General features: G+C 40.4%; 1 protein-coding gene across 1 annotated transcript; it reads right to left on the bottom strand.

Moving 5' to 3' along the window:
• Positions 1 to 13,986: 13,986 nt before the first annotated feature.
• Positions 13,987 to 14,527, bottom strand: LOC108284417 (interferon-induced transmembrane protein 3-like). The gene has a single exon (XM_037728719.1). It carries the CDS (start codon positions 14,374 to 14,376, stop codon positions 13,987 to 13,989), a length of 390 nt encoding a protein of 129 aa, XP_037584647.1. The 5' UTR covers positions 14,377 to 14,527.
• Between the last annotated feature and the right edge of the window lie 2,724 nt (positions 14,528 to 17,251).

The following is a 17,251-nucleotide window of genomic DNA, read 5'->3' as shown; positions in this document are numbered from 1 at the left end:
AAAAAAAAAAGTAACACCACAATTAGCCAAGCGTCATGGCAGGCATCTGTAATCCCAGCTACTTGGGAGGCTGAGGCAGGAGAATCACTTGAACCCGGGAGGCAGAGGTTGCTGTGAGCCGAGATCGTACCATTGCACTCCAGCCTGAACTACACCACCATTTCAAAACATATATATATAATGTATATATGGACATAAGTTTAGTTGTGTTATTTTTAATAGACTTTTTTACAGCAGTTTTAGGGTCACAGCAAGATTGAGCAGAAGGTACAGAGCTCCAACATACCCCTTTCCCTACCCCCCAATACACACAGCCTCCTCCACCAACATCCCCCACCCACAGTGGTATATTTGGTACGAGAGGGGAACCAACATTACACATACTCAGCAAAGCCCATAGTTTAAGGTTCAGTCTTTGTGCTGTATGTTCTATGAGTTTTGGTAAATGTATAATGACATGTATTTACAATTGTAGTATCATACAGAATAGTTTCACTGCCCTAAAAATCTTCTGTACTCTGCTTATTTTTCCCTTTCACCCAGCCAATCTCTGGAAACCATAGAAGATTATGTTTTTATACTGTAAATACTAATGGGAGAACTTCTTATACCCGCTAATACTCAGCACGATCATAATTTCTGAACCAGAAGCCAGGTTGCCAAACAGTATTTATGGAAACCAGTAGACAAAAATTCAGGCTGTTCCAGAAACTCTTGGACATGTGGCCATCATACTGCTGGCAACACGAGCAGGTAAGGAGGGACACCAGAAAGCAAGGCAAAGGCAGGGCTGGGAACAGCAAGGGTGCCCTTCCTCACCATCACATGTGTGGAGTCGCTTTCCCCCTTTAACTCATAGCCATGGGGAAGTTCAGGACTCATCTTGCTTTGAGCTTCTCAAAGAAGGTTTCACCTCCACCTGCCACCTGTACAGGTCTCCAGCAGACCTGGGACACCACCCCCACCCCCCAACACACACACCCCTACACGCACAAACACACTCTTTATATATACAGGGCCCATTTGTTCATGCTCAGAGTCATAGAACTTCAGAGCTGAAACTGAAGGCCAGTGAGTTCAATAGAAATATAATGCAAGCCACACATAAACTTTCAATTTTCTGGAGGCTGAATTTTTTAAAAAGTAGGTAAAATTTTTAAACAGTATTTTAGCTCAGGACATCCAAAATGCTATTTCAACATTGTACATATATTTAAGTTATTAATGAACACTTTATACATTTGTCGAACTAAGTCTTTGAAACTCTGCACAGTTTAGATTGACAGCACATCTCAAGTCAGAGTAGCCACTTCTCAAGTGCTCAATAGCCCCATGTGGCTAGTGGCCAAAGTTTTGGACAGCACAGCTTCAGAGCTCATCCACATCAGAAGATTCTACATTTTTAACGAACAGACACCTACGAAGTCTATGCAGGATGCCAGCGTATAAAAGGATGGCTTTTGTTGGAGTGGAAGGCCGGGACCCCTCCCCACATAGCCCCCACAACTGCCACAAAAGCCTCTCTGTGAAGCCGCTTGACTCCAAGGAACAAAGTTTGACATTCTCCCTACTCTCATTCAACCCCATACATTAAACAGAAGGGATCAAAAAAACTGCAGAGCGGAAGCAGTTTTCCTCGCTGGGAAAAAACTGAAACTGCAGACCTCCTGGCTCTCAGCTCATGTATTTCTAGTCCGAGAAGGGAGCAAGCCTGTCAACAACAGGCAGGTTACAAAATGACACTGTTCTCATCAAACCCTAGCTGGAACCAGCTCCACTGCCAGTTTCAGGGACAAGAGCATTAACAGTGAGGTATGTTCTCAGTTTTTGGAGGAAAAGAACAGAGGGGATAGAATAGCATGAAAAGAACATATTGGTGTCCATTCATTAAAATGCTTAACTTTCTAACAGTATAAAAGAAGTCAAAGAGTATCACTTATTAAGTACCAACTGTATTTGGTGGACAGGCAGTGTGGTTGAAGGTCATTGTTCCCTTCTCCTTATGACACTGCTCCTCGCAAGAGTAAATGACACAAGCTGATGTGTCTGGATTTCGAGTGGGACACTTACTGAGCAGGAAAGGTCCCAGCCTGCAGGCTCCCAACTGCTTCATGCTCCCTCCAAACTAGGGGACTGTTAGGCTGAACAAGGACCTCCTTGCAGGTCGCCCCTCCTGTGTGCCCTTATTTCTTCCTCTCGCTTTAGATTGATGGCATGTGTTGATGAGATTGACAATAACTGGAGAAGGTATGACAGTATAAAGAGATGCCAATACGATCCTTGAATCCAAATGAAAAGAAGTTAACACAACTCTAAAAGTAAGTGCTTTGTGTTAGGTTTAGGAATCCATTTGTGATTAAATGACCCATCCATTCACTCATATTTACCTAGTATCTATAAAAGTATGATAAAGATATTCCCTGCCCCCATGGAATTTACTGTTCTTTGTATGTTTATTCTATTAGCAATTCATTGAGAGAGTTATAGGTGGGACAGTGCAATGAGATTCGTAAATTTTTAGCCACAATAATACCATGAAAGCTCCACCATACAATTCTTAGTACTAAACATTACGCACTCTACAAGCATTATGTAGTTAGCTCTAATAACTCTGAAGCAAGGATTAGTATTCCTCATCTTATGGATGGAGAAAGGCCTCAGGAAACCTAGTAACTTAACCAAGTCCTAACACCTAACAAATGGTAAAAATGGACTCAATGTTATCTGTGACCCTGATATTCCTGTGACTTCCATTTACCATATTTTTGTGTCTAGAACATGAATGATCTTTCAAAAACCCTTGCAAATATGAGCATTTTTCTTGCTTCCAAAATAAAACACTGCTCCCGTGGAGAAAATTAAACTAAATAAATAGAGAATAAGTAACTTTCTTGATCCAGATGTATCAGTATATCCCCTACGTCTGATCATTAGGCCACATCATTTTTTGCATTTTTATGTACTCCATAGCCACTGGACTTTCTCTTTTGTCAAAAAGGGGGCTGCTGTCCCTGGAGTGAATGCAGCCTCTTCATGCCATGTCACCAGTGGCCACGAAGAAAGCCTGTAACTCATAACAGACCTGTTAATAGCAAGCTAAGGAAAGAGAGATCAAATTCTAGCATGGGGGCAGGGAGAAGGAATCATAAAATTAAGATTTGTTAAGGAACTACTCTGCACAAGGCCTATATCTATACTGTCTCGTTTAGTTGGTTTATAATTATCTTCTAAAAGCTTTATTGGAAATAAACAGGGATCAGGGGGGTTGATGAGCCATGAGAAGTGCCAACTCCAGTTCAGGTAAGAACAGTGTTAAAAACTAATAATGTAAAAACTCAGCCTGGAAACTTCAGCCTTAGATATGAGAGCACAGGTCCTCCTGATTCAGGGTTAAAGGAGAGCAGAAATCTGTAAGTGAGCCCTAAGGAGCCCATTACATGGATTGAGGGAGTAATTTCAGCTAAAATGTTAATGACTAAAAATGGCATAGCAGAATCCACTTAGAGGAAAAGCCCCAGGAGGCAGGCTTATTCAGGTGGTGATGAGTAAGTTCTTCCCATTCCCAGCAGCTATACCAGTTGCTCAGAATCCATTATAGAACTTTCTTATTCCAAGCCCAAACTTTGAGACCTCCCTTGTATGAACATATCCAATTAACTCCAATCTTCTTACCTGGCATTCAGACAAATCTGCCTGTCATCTGCCCATTTGCTTTGACTTATCATACTGATATTTTTCATTTCTAAATCTCTAAGTTCTTTCAGCTAACATCTAAAAGTTCCACACTTAAAATTTCCCTTTTAAGACATTTTCCCTTCTCAAGCAGGTTCTTAGGAGCCCCTTGGGGCTAAGGACAGTATGTCAAACTTTTCTAGTTATTTTCCACAGCATCCAGCAGAGTGTAGTTACTTGTGGTAACATAGACACTCATAGTTATATGCTGATGGAGATTGATAATAAGGGAGGAAAGGGGTTCTCTATGTTTCTCTAGGGGACCCAGAATTTGGACTTACAACACTGGATGTAATGTAACCAAAATTTTCATTTTCCTAATCCCTGGAATTAAGTTCAGCATTTTAGGCAACTTAGATTTATATCCTAGCTTACTCTGAGAATCATCTTGTCTCAATTTTTTTGTTTTGCTTCGTTTCTTGTCAGTATCCCCCAGAAACTATTAACATTTTAAGACACTTGGAAAATGCAATTAAACAAAAACCATCCTGGGAGGACACAGCCCTCTTGTGGTCTCCTTTCAAACAAGGACAGATTCTAACAGTTTTTTTGTTTCCATTCTGCTTCACTGTCAGGTGATAATATCCATCCCTTGTATCAGAGGACTAACGACCTATTCAGCTGAACACCAACTTTTTACAACGTATTGACCAAATGCATGTCTTGACCTTTTGTGGTTTCTCTCCACAGTATATTTTCTATGGGCTTGCATTAGAGCCTTCTATTTTAAATGGAAAGGCAGCTTCAAGCTTCACCATCTTCCAAGCTTGATGTAATATGAGGCTGCAAGTTTGCCACTGAAGTTAGAATCTCATCTCTCCCCAGGGAAATTGCCCAAAACCCTATACTATAGGAAGTGGTCCTACTAGGAGACTTCCTAAAGTACACAGTATCGCAAGCTGCCTTTGGCCCCCTCCCCTCAGACACTGTCCTAGGCAAGTTCTTGAATTGGAGAGTGCAGTAGGTGTTGGGGGAGCACAGAGGGAGCCTCTTAATATTATTTTCCTTAGCACATAATACATAACCAAAAGGCAAGCTAAAAGGATGAATTCTGGATTAGCTCATCATGTATAGAATAATGGACCCAAACTAATTAATAACATTACTCACAATAAAGGCCAACATTTCTCGTATACTCAACATGAGCCAAGTCCCATGCTAGATCTCTAAGATTTGGAGGATTCTCTGTTTATTGGGGCTTTTGGAGGACAGGGAGGCTATTTTTCTGTTAATAACTGTCCCCATTATGCTCTGTGGGTTTCTGTCATACTTAAAGGATGGGGTAAAGAATCTTACCAAGATCTCTGACTCCATAACTTCCTTAGCAGTGATCAGCCTCATACTGACTCTCAGGGTCCCAGGCCTTTTCATTTCACACTTGCAAACTCACTTTAAAACCAAAGTCCTCTTTTCTATGGATTGGACTTCAAGGACCAAGAAGCTGAGCATGGGAGCCCTAGCCCATCCTCACCCACTTGCTCTTCTATGCTTTGCCCTAAAAGCTAGGGTGAAAGGAGAAAGAATGGACAGGTCTCCTCTATAATGTCCCCACACTATGGTGAGGTCCCCCTGCTTCATTTGGGAATTGCCTCTGTGTGATAGACATCCCATATCAGCTCTCTCAAGGGGCATCTGTACTTGTTCAGGGAGGTACTGGGGCCTCCCACTACACAGTTCCTATCCTGGAAGATCTGCTGTGGACGCCACTCTTGCTCTCCTTCAGCCACCTCCCTGTGAGAGGCAGCCCCTGGTGCACTCTGGCAGGAAGGCTTAAGTGTCTTGGGAGAACTGAGCTCCCTCATTCCTTCCTGCCTTTTCATCCCACCCCACAGCACTGGGAACCATCAGCCTCCAGTCCCCAACTCAGTATAGTTGACACTTCAGGCAACTTCAAAATTAACAGCAATTCTGGGGTCTCTTAGGGTCCCACAAGGAATGTGGTAAAGGAGAGAAAAGGCCTCACTTTCCCAAAGGGTAGGCCTTCTCCCATATCCAAAGTCCAGCAGTAGCAGAGGTGGGGCATAAGGGTAAACTCTGTAAACCAGCAGCTGGTCCTAGTACTAACACCTCCCTGAATTTAGAATATAACTAATTAAAAGCATCTGTACTCAGTTCAGGCCTTTGCCACACTTCTAGGAAAACATGAAAAAACGCCACTAGACTTCCTATTACACAAACATTATTCCATTTAATACCCAAATCATTTCTATGAAGAAAGTATTAGCCTCATTTTACAGATGAGGACACTGATGTTTTTAAATAAAGTAGAAGCCCTCTTGACTGACATGGTTACAATCAGTCATTAGGCAATATTTAATATGTCTGGTTATACGATGAAAGGGCCTCAAAGCAGTAACACCCAGTAGCAGCAACTATACCCAGATCTGAATTTCTAAATATGAAATGGGGAATTTCCATTCTCCAGTGAAAGGAAACAGCTTCTTAGAGAAATGGCTACTTCTAGGGCTAAGGCAGGGAAATACAAGATGAGTCCAGAGGATCTATAAGAGAAAGCACAGTAGTAGTCAAAAAAGCCCCAAAAGATCATGTCATGTTAAAGGGACACAGCTAATCTGAAAGACCTCTCAACGCTCCAACTAGAATAATCTGAGCAACCACAACAAAAAAAATTAACAAAACATAGTACTGGATCACAACCCAAAGTTTGGGATAAATATGAGTCCATATTGACATAAATGATTGAATAAATGGGGCAAATGGGGGAGGAACAAGCCTTCCTTTTAGATATAGAAAAAAGAAAGATAACATGAGTAAATTCTCCCTCTTCCTCTCCCAGGGTTAAGCACTGGCTGGACTTAGTGATTCACTTTCGGAGAATAGAATATGAAACAGTGGAGAAACTTGACAAACACCACCTTAAGCAATTAGTGAAGGCCACCATTCCCAGTGAGGTCATGTGGATAGCAAGCACCTAATATTATGAGAAAGGACTTTATATCTGTGGTATTTTTCCAAAAATACCCCATGTCAGTCTAATCATGGTGGGGGTGGGGGGCAGGAAATCAGATAAACACAAATTGGGGAACATTCTACAAAGCACATGACCGGTACTCTAACCTATTAAAGTTATGAAAACTAAGACTGAGAAACTGCCATAGACTAAATGTAACATGATATCCTGGATTGGATACTGGAACAGAAAAGGAGCATTAATGGAAAAACTAAAATATAAAAAAAGTCTAGAATGTAGTTGATAGTAATATACCAATGTTGGTTTCTTTTATTTCGTAAATATACCAAATAACTTAAGTTGGTAACTGTGGGGGAAACTGAGAAGTATACAAGAGTGTTTTATCTTGGCAACTTTCCTGTATAGCTAAAATTGTTCTGAAATATTTAAGTTGAGGTGAAAAATCTTCAAAAATACATACATTCTTAAATATATTTCCTCTTGAGTATGTAAATGGACATTCATTATCTATGTTAGAAATGGTGCTAAGGTGATTTCTTCAAATATGGATCCACTGACTGAACTTCATGTTTTTCTAAAAAGTTATACCCACAAAATTAGGCATCTGTAATTTTCCTTTTTCGTTTATTTAATAAGTGATTATTTGAAGGAATGGAAAAACCTTCTGATGCCCCTATCATTTTAGAGGTACTATTTTTTCAATCCTTTACAACTAATGTGTTATATTAAATGAGTTTAACACTCATTAAAATTTGTAATAAATTGTATGTAATGAATACATAAAAATCGAGAGAATAGCAAAATATTCACATACACATTACTTGGCTTCCACTTTTAATCAGTATCTTTCTGATTTATATATACACTTTCTGAAACATTTTAAAGCAAATCCATCATGTTTTACCACCCATGCTTGTGAAACATCCCAAAAATTCTAAGACCTTCCTTTACATAACCACCACGCCTTTATCACAACCAACAAGATTACCTCTAATGCCACAGTATCATCTAATTCTTGCTCTATATTTAAATTTACTCAATTAGAAAGCTCCGATTTCTAGCAAATCACTTTAAGAAGGACTAAATTTGGTTTTACAAAAGCTAAAGCTTTCATACTCATTTCAGTGCACAATTATCCCAATCTGATTGGTGACATGACTGAGACAGACAGACATAGCTAAAAGATGTAAAAAGTCTTTATTGGTAAAAAATGTGGAAGTTTTGCTGTTTCAGAAATTATTAAAATGAATAACAGAAAAAAAAAAAAAGACCAACCAAATGCCCAACAAAAAGGAACAGATAAAACAAAGAACTGTAGAAAGAGAAAACTATGCCACACATTATCCCTGTAGGCAATAGGGTACCACTGAATGATTTTGGCCCAGGCAGTGTTAACAGTTTATTTTTCCACTTTCTTTCACCAAAAGATTAACTAGGACGAACAGGGAATCTGAGAATGGAAGCAGAGAGGCACATTTCAGAAAGGTATTACAATATTTTAAGAGGGAAAATTTTGTCCTACTCCCACTATTTCTCTCGAAGTGAAGGAAGTTCTGCAAACTGAAGCCAGCCCTGGCTTCTCTCTATCCCGTGTTCATTCCCCTATCCCCAGAGGAGGAGTTTAAAAATCGGAACGTGGACATACATATCCACTCATTATGCTGCTGTGAACAGTTGGGAGCAAGAGAATAAGACATGCCCATATGAAAACATGTTTTCAGTTGTTCACAGCAGCATTATCCATAATAGCCAAAGGTTTATCAACAGATAACAAAAACGTAGTATATCCATACACCGGAATGGTAGTCAACCGTAAAAACGAAGTGCTACATTCATATACTACAGACAAGCCTTGAAAACATTATGCTAAATAAAAGGAGCCAATAACAAGATTGCCCATAATGTATGATTCTACTTTTAATGTCCATGCTATGAACAGAATGGTTGTAACCCACCCCAAAATATATGTTGTCATGCTAACCCCTAATGTGATGATACTAAGAGATGGGGCCTTTGGCAGGTTCTTAGGTCATGAAGTACCACCCTCATGAGTAGTATTGGGGCCCTTATGAAGACATGCGACTGAGCAGGATACACTCGGGGAAAAAAAAAAGAAAAAAGACATGCAGAGCTTGCTTCTTCACTCCCGGCTCTCTATACGTGAGTATACAAGGAAAAGAGCGCTATCTGCAAACAAGGGAGAAAGCCCTCAGATACTACATCTGCCAGCACCTTGATCTTGGATTTTCCAGCCTTCAATACTGAGAAATTTCTGTTAGTCACCTGGTCTACGATATTTTTGTTATAGTAGTCTAAGCAGACTAAGACAGTTTGGAATAGACATAGCCATAGAGGCAAAGTTGTTGCCAGAGATGGGGAAAAGGGAACGGGACATAATTGCTAATGGGTACAGGGATTTTTAGGGGGTGATGAAAATATTGTGAAATTAGATCAAGGCAATTGTCATACAACCTTATGAATATAGTAAAAACCACTGGATTGTATACATTCAGAGAGTGAATTGATGGCATGCAAATTATACCCCAATAAACTGTTTTTAAAAAAGAAGCTATGTTTGAAGAATTGAACAAAATGAAACTTAAAGTGGCTTCTCGTGGCCTGTAGACATCTGTGAGAGGCAGGAGATTTTACCCTGATGGTTTTAGTACGCCTACACTAGGACACATGGGTATGAACAGCTGTACAGATAATCTTTGCAAAGATTATACAACTTGGAGAATTAAGGGACTAAGACTATGCAGAGCTTACGCTCACAAGGCTTGATGGACACAAAGCACCTGGAGAAAATAAGCACCAGCAAGCCTCAGGGTCTGAGAGATCTCCAGGTGCAACTCCCGAGGGTCCTTTCTTAGTCACAGAATCTACTTTATCTCCATATTATGAATCACCAGGATATCAGTGAGGAGCCTTGGTTTTTTAAGAGCTCGGGCGGAAGTTTCCTGTGGTTGTTTTATGTCCCACTAGTCAGATAGCCCAAGCTGGTTAACCAGGTGTTAAGCCATCAACCTCTCTAAACAATGCAAACAAGCTAGCACTGGTGTATTTTAAATGACTAACTTGGCCACTAGTCCTTACTTTGGCCAAGAGTCAGTTCCCGACTTCTAGATAGCCCCAGAAATAAATAGAGCTGTACAAACCCAGCTGTAAAATAACTCAATCATAAACAACCTTTAACTGCTGTGGCCTGGGAAAGAAGTTCCAAGCTTAAAGCCTCAAGATATTTTTATTCTTTTGGTTGACCATTCAAAGAATGGCTGCTGCTTGAAAGGCATGGCACCAAGGAGAGGTGGAGGTCACTGTGGCTTAATGTGGAATTATGGGACCACAGGCTGGCCTGGCACTCCAAATTAGCTGAAATGGGATTCGACATTTTCTGGCCTAGCTGGGCAGAACGTTTGTGCTTTTAAAACAGAAAGAGGAACGAATGCGATGGCTCACACCTGCAATCCCAGCACTTTGGGAAGCTGAGGCAGGCGGATCACCTGAGGCTGACAGTTTGAGACCACTCCGACCAACATGTAGAAACCCCATCTCTACTAAAAATACAAAATTAGCCGGGATTGGTAGCCCATGCCTGTAATCCCAGCTACTCAGGAGGCTGAGGCAGGAGAATTGCTTGAACCTAAGAGGTGGAGGTTACAGTTAGCCACGATTGTGGATCATGCCACTGCACTCCACCTGGGCAACAAGAGCAAAACTCCATCTCACAAATAAACAAACTGAAAGATATCGGTTCTTCATGTCCTGCAACAGTAATTCTCAGCCAAGATGATTTTGCCTCTCTAGGGATACTTGGGGCTGTCTTTAGACATTTCAGTTGTCACACCTGGGGTGGGTGGATACTGTAGACATCTAGAGGATAGAGGTCAGCAATGCAACTAAGTATCCCATGTGCACAGGACAGCTTCCAACAAAAGAACCATCCAGTCCAAAATTACAAGGGTAACTCATAATTCACAAAGTGAATCTAGAAGGTCAAGTCATTTCCCCATCACGTAGTCTAGTTTGGTCTGACTGGCTGAATCACATATGAGAAAAACCCTTCCTTAGGAGACACGTTATTTAGGCCTAAGAAATTCAATAATACAAAGCTAAAGATGCCTGTCCAACAGAGAAGATGGAAGCTTCATCACTAATCAGAATGCACACACAATTTAGTACTGTAGCGAACAAAACAAAGAGGAAGGGGAAAATAAAGTTTTTTTTATTCTGAATTTGCTGAGCGTGAAGGAAAAGTCTCTCAGATACTATCAGGGGACTGTGACAATCACCACTGAAAATTTGCTTTACTCAAACACCAGGTCTGTGACACAAGGCCATATGCCTAAGTGGGCTTTTCCCATAACATGGTAGGGCCAAAATTACTGGGCGAATATTCCCAATAGAATTTAAATTAAATGGGCATCCTTGGTCAGCATCACAATGAAGCTCAAAGTAAAATCTGCCCATTCCACTGGCATAATTTTTGGCAGCAATGCAACCTGGATTCTAAGAATAATTTCACCAGAGAAAACTGGTCTAGAGGCTTAAAATTGACTTATTTTCTAAATTACGAGCCTTCTGATAAAAAAAAGCTTATGTGCCCCATTATTACTTTGTGTGCTTTAAAAAAGCCTGGTTTTAAAAACTTAACACTGAACTAATACATACGAAGTCCTGGAGAAATTTCACCCGTTCTAGGCTGCAGCTGTGAGAAGAATGCCAATTCCACCCAGGTGTCTCCAACCAGCTTAATGAGACTGAACCAGTGAGAAACAAGGGGGAACTCCAAAACCTTTGATATTTAACTCACAAGAGCAAAATAATGCAACTTTGAACAGATTTATACTTTCACCTTACAAGGGGGTTAATATCCGAACTTTACATTCTGGGCTAAAGTGAGGATTAAACACATACATCTTTATTACCTTCCTGGAACCCAGCCATAACTACAGCAAAATTTTTTTTTTTTGAGACAGAATTTTGCTTTTGTTATCCAGGCTGGAGTGCAGTGGTGCAACCTGCCCTTCCCTGGTTCAAGCGATTCTCCTGCCTCAGCCTCCCGAGTTGCTGGGATTGCAGGTGCCACCATCATGCCCTGCTATTTTTTTTTTTTGTATTTTTAGTAGAGACGAGGTTTCACCATATTGGCCAGGCTGGTCTAGAACTCCTAACCTCAGGTGATTCACCCTTCTCAGCCTCCCAAAGTGCTGGCATTACAGGTGTGAGCCAATACGCCTGGCCGGGATTTTTTAAGTAAACTTTTTTTGGAATAATTTTAGATATACAGAAAATTTGCAAAGATGGTACAGAGTTCCTGTATACCCTTTTCTTAGCTTCCTCTACTATTAATATCTTACATAACATCACAGATTTATCAAAACTAAGAAATTAATATCGGTACAGTATGGCAAAAAATAACCTGTAACTGTTGTTTGGATTTTACCAATTATTCTACTAGTGTACTTTTTCTGTCCTAGGATTCAAGCCTGGACACCACATTACATTTAGTTGTCATGTCCTATTAGTATCTTAGTTCTGCTCTAACAAAATACCTGAGACTGAGTAATTCATTTTAAAAACTGAGATTTCTTTCTTACCATTGTGGAGGCTGGGAAGTCCGAGATCAAGCTGCCAGCAGGTTCAGTTGTCTGGAGAGAGCTGCTTGGTCTGCTTTCAAGATGGCACCTTATCACTGCACGCACCAAAGCGTAGAAACATCAAGTCCTCGTGTGGTGAGACAAACAAGCTGAGAGCTGTGGGAAGGCTCTTTTATAAGGGCCTTAACACCATTCACCAGGGAGGAGCCCCGGTGGCCCAGCCACCTCTTAAAGGGCCCCACCTCTTAATCCTATCACATTGGCAACACCTGAATTTTGGAGGGAACGAATTCAAACCATGGTAGTGTCCTCAACTCTGAGACGCTCTCTCAATAGCAAAAGGATTTTTAAAAGAGAGAAACACAGAAGAACACAGCAAAGAGGGAGGAGGAGTAACAAAAATGTGAAATCTGAATCATAAATCAGTAAAGGGAAAGATAAACAAACTGACGTATGCTACAGATTTCTCAAACAGCTCTGCTCCTCAAAGTGATAAGGGGAAGGGAGTGGGAAGAAGAACTATTGGGAAAAAGATTTTTTGAGAAATTATTGAGAACCCTCGACCCTTCTCTGCTTCACAGTGCTAGGAAACTGGCCCTCACCCATCCTAGATGAGGTCTAGAGGTTTAAATTCTAAATTGTGGTCTGCAGTCTTGAGAATGTCAGGTGCAGGCACTCTGAACCATTAAAGAGGAAATCCTGGTTAATGTTTTGGCTGCAAGGAAGAGCCCTTAGCAACTTAATAACTCTCATCTGGTTAATCTTCACTTGAAACAATCTATGAATTTTTGTTGTGACAATGTGACTCAAACCACAAATGATACTATTGTGATTATTTATCTATTTGGCTCCTTGCTAAAAAATTTATGAAATGTGATTTTTTTCCTTACTTTCGAATGAGAAATATCTTTAATGTAAGTGTAAACTTTGACTTGTATCAGTTAATTTTCAATCTTTGAACAAACAGATTTAGGGTTCTTACTGGTCATATTATTTCCTTCTCCTGGGATCAGTCCACCATTGTGTTGATGCCTAGCAATATTCTATACTCCTCTGCAGCCACCCTCAAGACCCACCCCTTCATGGCATTTATTATTTTTCAAACATATTTATGTGATTGTCTGACTTCTAACACCCACCCATCTGTACATTGTGTATATATACATGTATCTCTTAAACTTCTTCTTTCTAGGTTTACTTCCTAATTATCCCATATGTACTATTCTTCATTCCTCTGCCGAAGAGTAAACTGCATGAACCCAGGAATCATGTTTCACATATCTTGCTTTTCATATTATGCTTAGCAAAACTCTAAGCTCACAATATATCAATGTTTTACAAAATATGGTTAAAATTCCCTGCCTCATATTTACCAAGGGTTTCTAAAGAGCACATTATTAAGTTCTGGTGACAGATAGTGGTGATGATTGTGTAACAATGGGAATGTACTTCATTCAACTGGTTAAAAAGGTTAAAATGGTAACCTTCAGGTTAATCATATTCTACCACAATAAAAAATTTCAAAGCACATTATTATTTTATTTTTTTTCTTTTTTACCAGGAAAACATGCACTTTACTGAATGCCATTGTAGAAAAGTGTGTGAGGATAAAGGGCTGATACAGGACTCACCTCAGGGGCCAGGTGAGGAATGGAAACGGAGCACTTGGGAAACAGGTCACAGGCAGAGCCCCTGGCCTGGATGATTCCTCTTGATCTATCGCTAGACTTGCAAGATCAATATTGAGATGATCAGCAGAATGGTCATGATGATAGCCAAAATCAGGGCCCAGGTGTTCAGGCACTTGGTGGTGGAGGCATAGGCCTGGGCCCCGGACAGGTCGCCAACCATCTTCCTGTCCGTAGGCTTCACGGAGTAGGCAAAAGCTATGAAGCCCAGGCAGCAGTTCATGAAGAGCATGTTGAACAGGGACCAAACGACATGGTCGGGCACAGAGGTCTCACTGCGGATGTGGATCACGGTGGATGCTGGGGGAGCCGGGTGATGGGGCACCCCCAGCACAGCCACATCACGCTCCTCCTTCAGCATCTCATAGTTGGGGGGACGGTCGGTGTTGGAGGGAGTGAAGAAGGTTTGGATAGCGTGGTTCATGGTGTCCAGGGAAGACCAGCTGTGGTGGGGTTGCTGGGATGGTTCTCAGTGGGTCCTCCCTTTCTCCACTAGTTTCAATTTCTCAGCCACTTCCTTTTCCGGGCATCTGTCCTTAAAGTACATTATTAAACCCAATGAATTGATGAATAAGGACCTGTAGGAACAGTGCCTGGGAAACTACATTTCCATAGTTCTCCAAGTTTTTCTCATGCAACCTGGTCTGAAAAACCATCACATTAGATAGCCAGTAAATATCTGTGGTTTGCTTGGTTGATTGATTGATTGATTGATTGACTGATTGGAGACAGGGTATCTCTCTGGCACCCAGGCTGGACAGCAGCGATGCAATTATGACTCATTTCAGCCTCAACTTCCCAGGTTCAAGCAATTCTTCTACCTCAGCCACCTGAGTATCTTGGACTACAGGTGTGAACTATCATGCCAGGCTAGTGTTTTGTTTTTGTTTTTGTTTTGTTTTGTTTTTGTATATACACGGTCTCTCTATGTTGCCCAGGCTTGTCTCTAACTCCTGGTCTCAAGCGATCCTCCTGCTTTGGCCCTCCACAGTACTAGGATTACAAGTGTGAGCCGCCATTCCTGGCCTTGTGTGATTAATTACTGAGAACTTTCATCTACATTTTGATTATACGCAATGCTCAGGAAGCTAAGTAAAGCCCCCCTTCAAAAGTCTTTACTGTCTAGAAATATTAATTCTCTACAAGCTCCCATTTTAAAAGCCTTTTATGAAAAGAGCTTCCTATACATAGTCTCTACTTCATGAAGAGTGTATAAAGAATCATGAAAAATATAAAAGCCTATAAAGTGCAACATAAATTATCAGCAACGTGACCATAGACACCCAATATGCCCCTGCATGATTTTGACCAAGTTCATCAACCTTCAAACATTCAAGGGAAATGTTCTTGGTAGGAACAAAGACATTCTAAAGCTCTCTCATCTCTCAAACTGCTATCATGAGTGCCACATGAGCAGTGGTTTGTTGAATTGAATGATCATAAGCAGGTTTGCTGAATTTAATGATTCAAGGTTTTCTGAATATGCTTGATGGAGATTGACTACTATATTAAACCCAAGCATCTATTTTAAATGATTGAAAACCCTGAAATGGTGCTGAGACCATCTTATTCTCCATCAAGCATATAGTCAGGCAGGATTTCATATGTTTAACTTCCCACTAGACTTAACTACCTCTAACTGCTGGGGAGATCTATTTATCTGTAGATGTGTCGCTGCAAGAAATAGTCTCAGCCTACATCTGAGGGTGGCTGGTAGCCCAGGGCTCCAAATAGAAAGTTTTTGAAGGTAATCTGGGAAAATCTTTGGAAACTCTGAGGCAGTGTGTCACTGAAGGCAAAGCTGTAGGCAAGAGTGGAAAAGATTGCTCTGGAAAGCAAAATGATGAGGCTATTCAAACCATGTAACTGGACACAGTTACTTGACATGCATGGCAAAGTCAACGTAGGAGCCAAAGCTAAATCACAGAGATGTGAATTGAAGAACTGAGTGAACAGAGGTATCATCTATAAACACAAGGAAGTAAGCAGAGGATGAAGCCTTGGGTTGCAAAAGGAATAAGCTTGTTTAGAAACAGAAAATACAATGGTGTTTGACAGAGGCTGAGGGGAGGAAGCTGGGAGGAAAAGGAAAGTTTTTATTCAATAAGTGTAGAGTTTCAGTTGTGCAAGATGAAAAAGTTCTAGAGATCTTTTGCACAGCAATGTAACTATCATTAACATTGCTATATCGTATACTTAAAAATGGTTACCATTGGCTGGGCACAGTGGCTCATGCCTGTAATGCCAGCACTTTGGGAGGCCGAGGTGGGTGGATCACCTGAGGTCAGGGGTTCAAGACCAGCTTGACCAACAGAGAAACTCCATCTCTACTAAAAAAATAAAAATAAAAATAAATAATAATAATAATAATAGCTGAGTGTGGTGGTGTATGCCTTTAATCCCAGCTACTCAGGAGTCTGAGACAAGAGAATTGCTTGAATCCGAAAGGTGGAGGTTGTGGTGAGCTGAGATCACGCCATTGCACTCCAGCCTGGGCAACAAGAGCGAAATACTGTCTCAAAAAAAGAAAAATGGTGACCATGGTCATGGTCAATTTTGTGTTTTTACCATAATAACAATAATGGGCTTGTATAGATTGACTTAAGGACAGTGGCCTATGGTGGACAACATCTTACAGCTCTTCTTCATACTCATATTCAACAGATTGATCTTTCTTCATATTAAAGCTTGAACTAATAGATAATTTACATCACTGTTACCTGACAAAGGTAAACACTCAGAAAAATACGTTTATTTTTATCATCCCCAATTATATTGAGCTTCCACAGAGATGTGACCACACATTTAGTGCTGTCAGGTATGTAGTGTTTGATAGATAATAGTCCTTCCTGGAAAACACTTAAAAGATCATAATTTTAAAAATCATTTTTTACCATTTGTCTGGCTAAAATTATAACTCATCCTGAGCAAGTGGTTTTAAGTTGGCCTCTAATAAACTCTCTCAACCACCTCATTCCCACTTGAAACAGGTGTCTGAGTTGAAAAATATTCATGGCTGTGTTTCAAAAATGCACCAAAAATATTAATATTTGAGATAAAAATATAGTAATAACCCATGCTTCTATGCTATTCATAATAAACTGTTTGCTAAATTTAAACCTTTTGCTTTAAAAACCTTAACATGTCAATGAAATATTTTTTAAATAAAATAATATTAGAAGTTATAACTTACTGGCTACTTATTAAGCCTCATAACAATCCTCCAAGTTAAGATTTATCCTGTTTCACAGGAGGCAACTGAGGCTCAGAAGGATTAAGTAACTTAATCAAGTCACAGC

The sequence above is a fragment of the Cebus imitator genome, unplaced genomic scaffold, assembly GCF_001604975.1.
Source record: "Cebus imitator isolate Cc_AM_T3 unplaced genomic scaffold, Cebus_imitator-1.0 Scaffold278, whole genome shotgun sequence".
In the NCBI taxonomy this organism is placed as follows: Eukaryota; Metazoa; Chordata; class Mammalia; order Primates; family Cebidae; genus Cebus; species Cebus imitator.
The sequence above is the reverse complement of the archived record's forward strand: the minus strand, read 5'-3'. Positions and strand labels throughout refer to the sequence as shown.

What these genes read in the sequence shown, in the direction of transcription:
- LOC108284417 (XM_037728719.1), bottom strand. Translation starts at nt 14,376, where the DNA reads ATGAACCACGCTATCCAAACCTTCTTCACTCCCTCCAACACCGACCGT.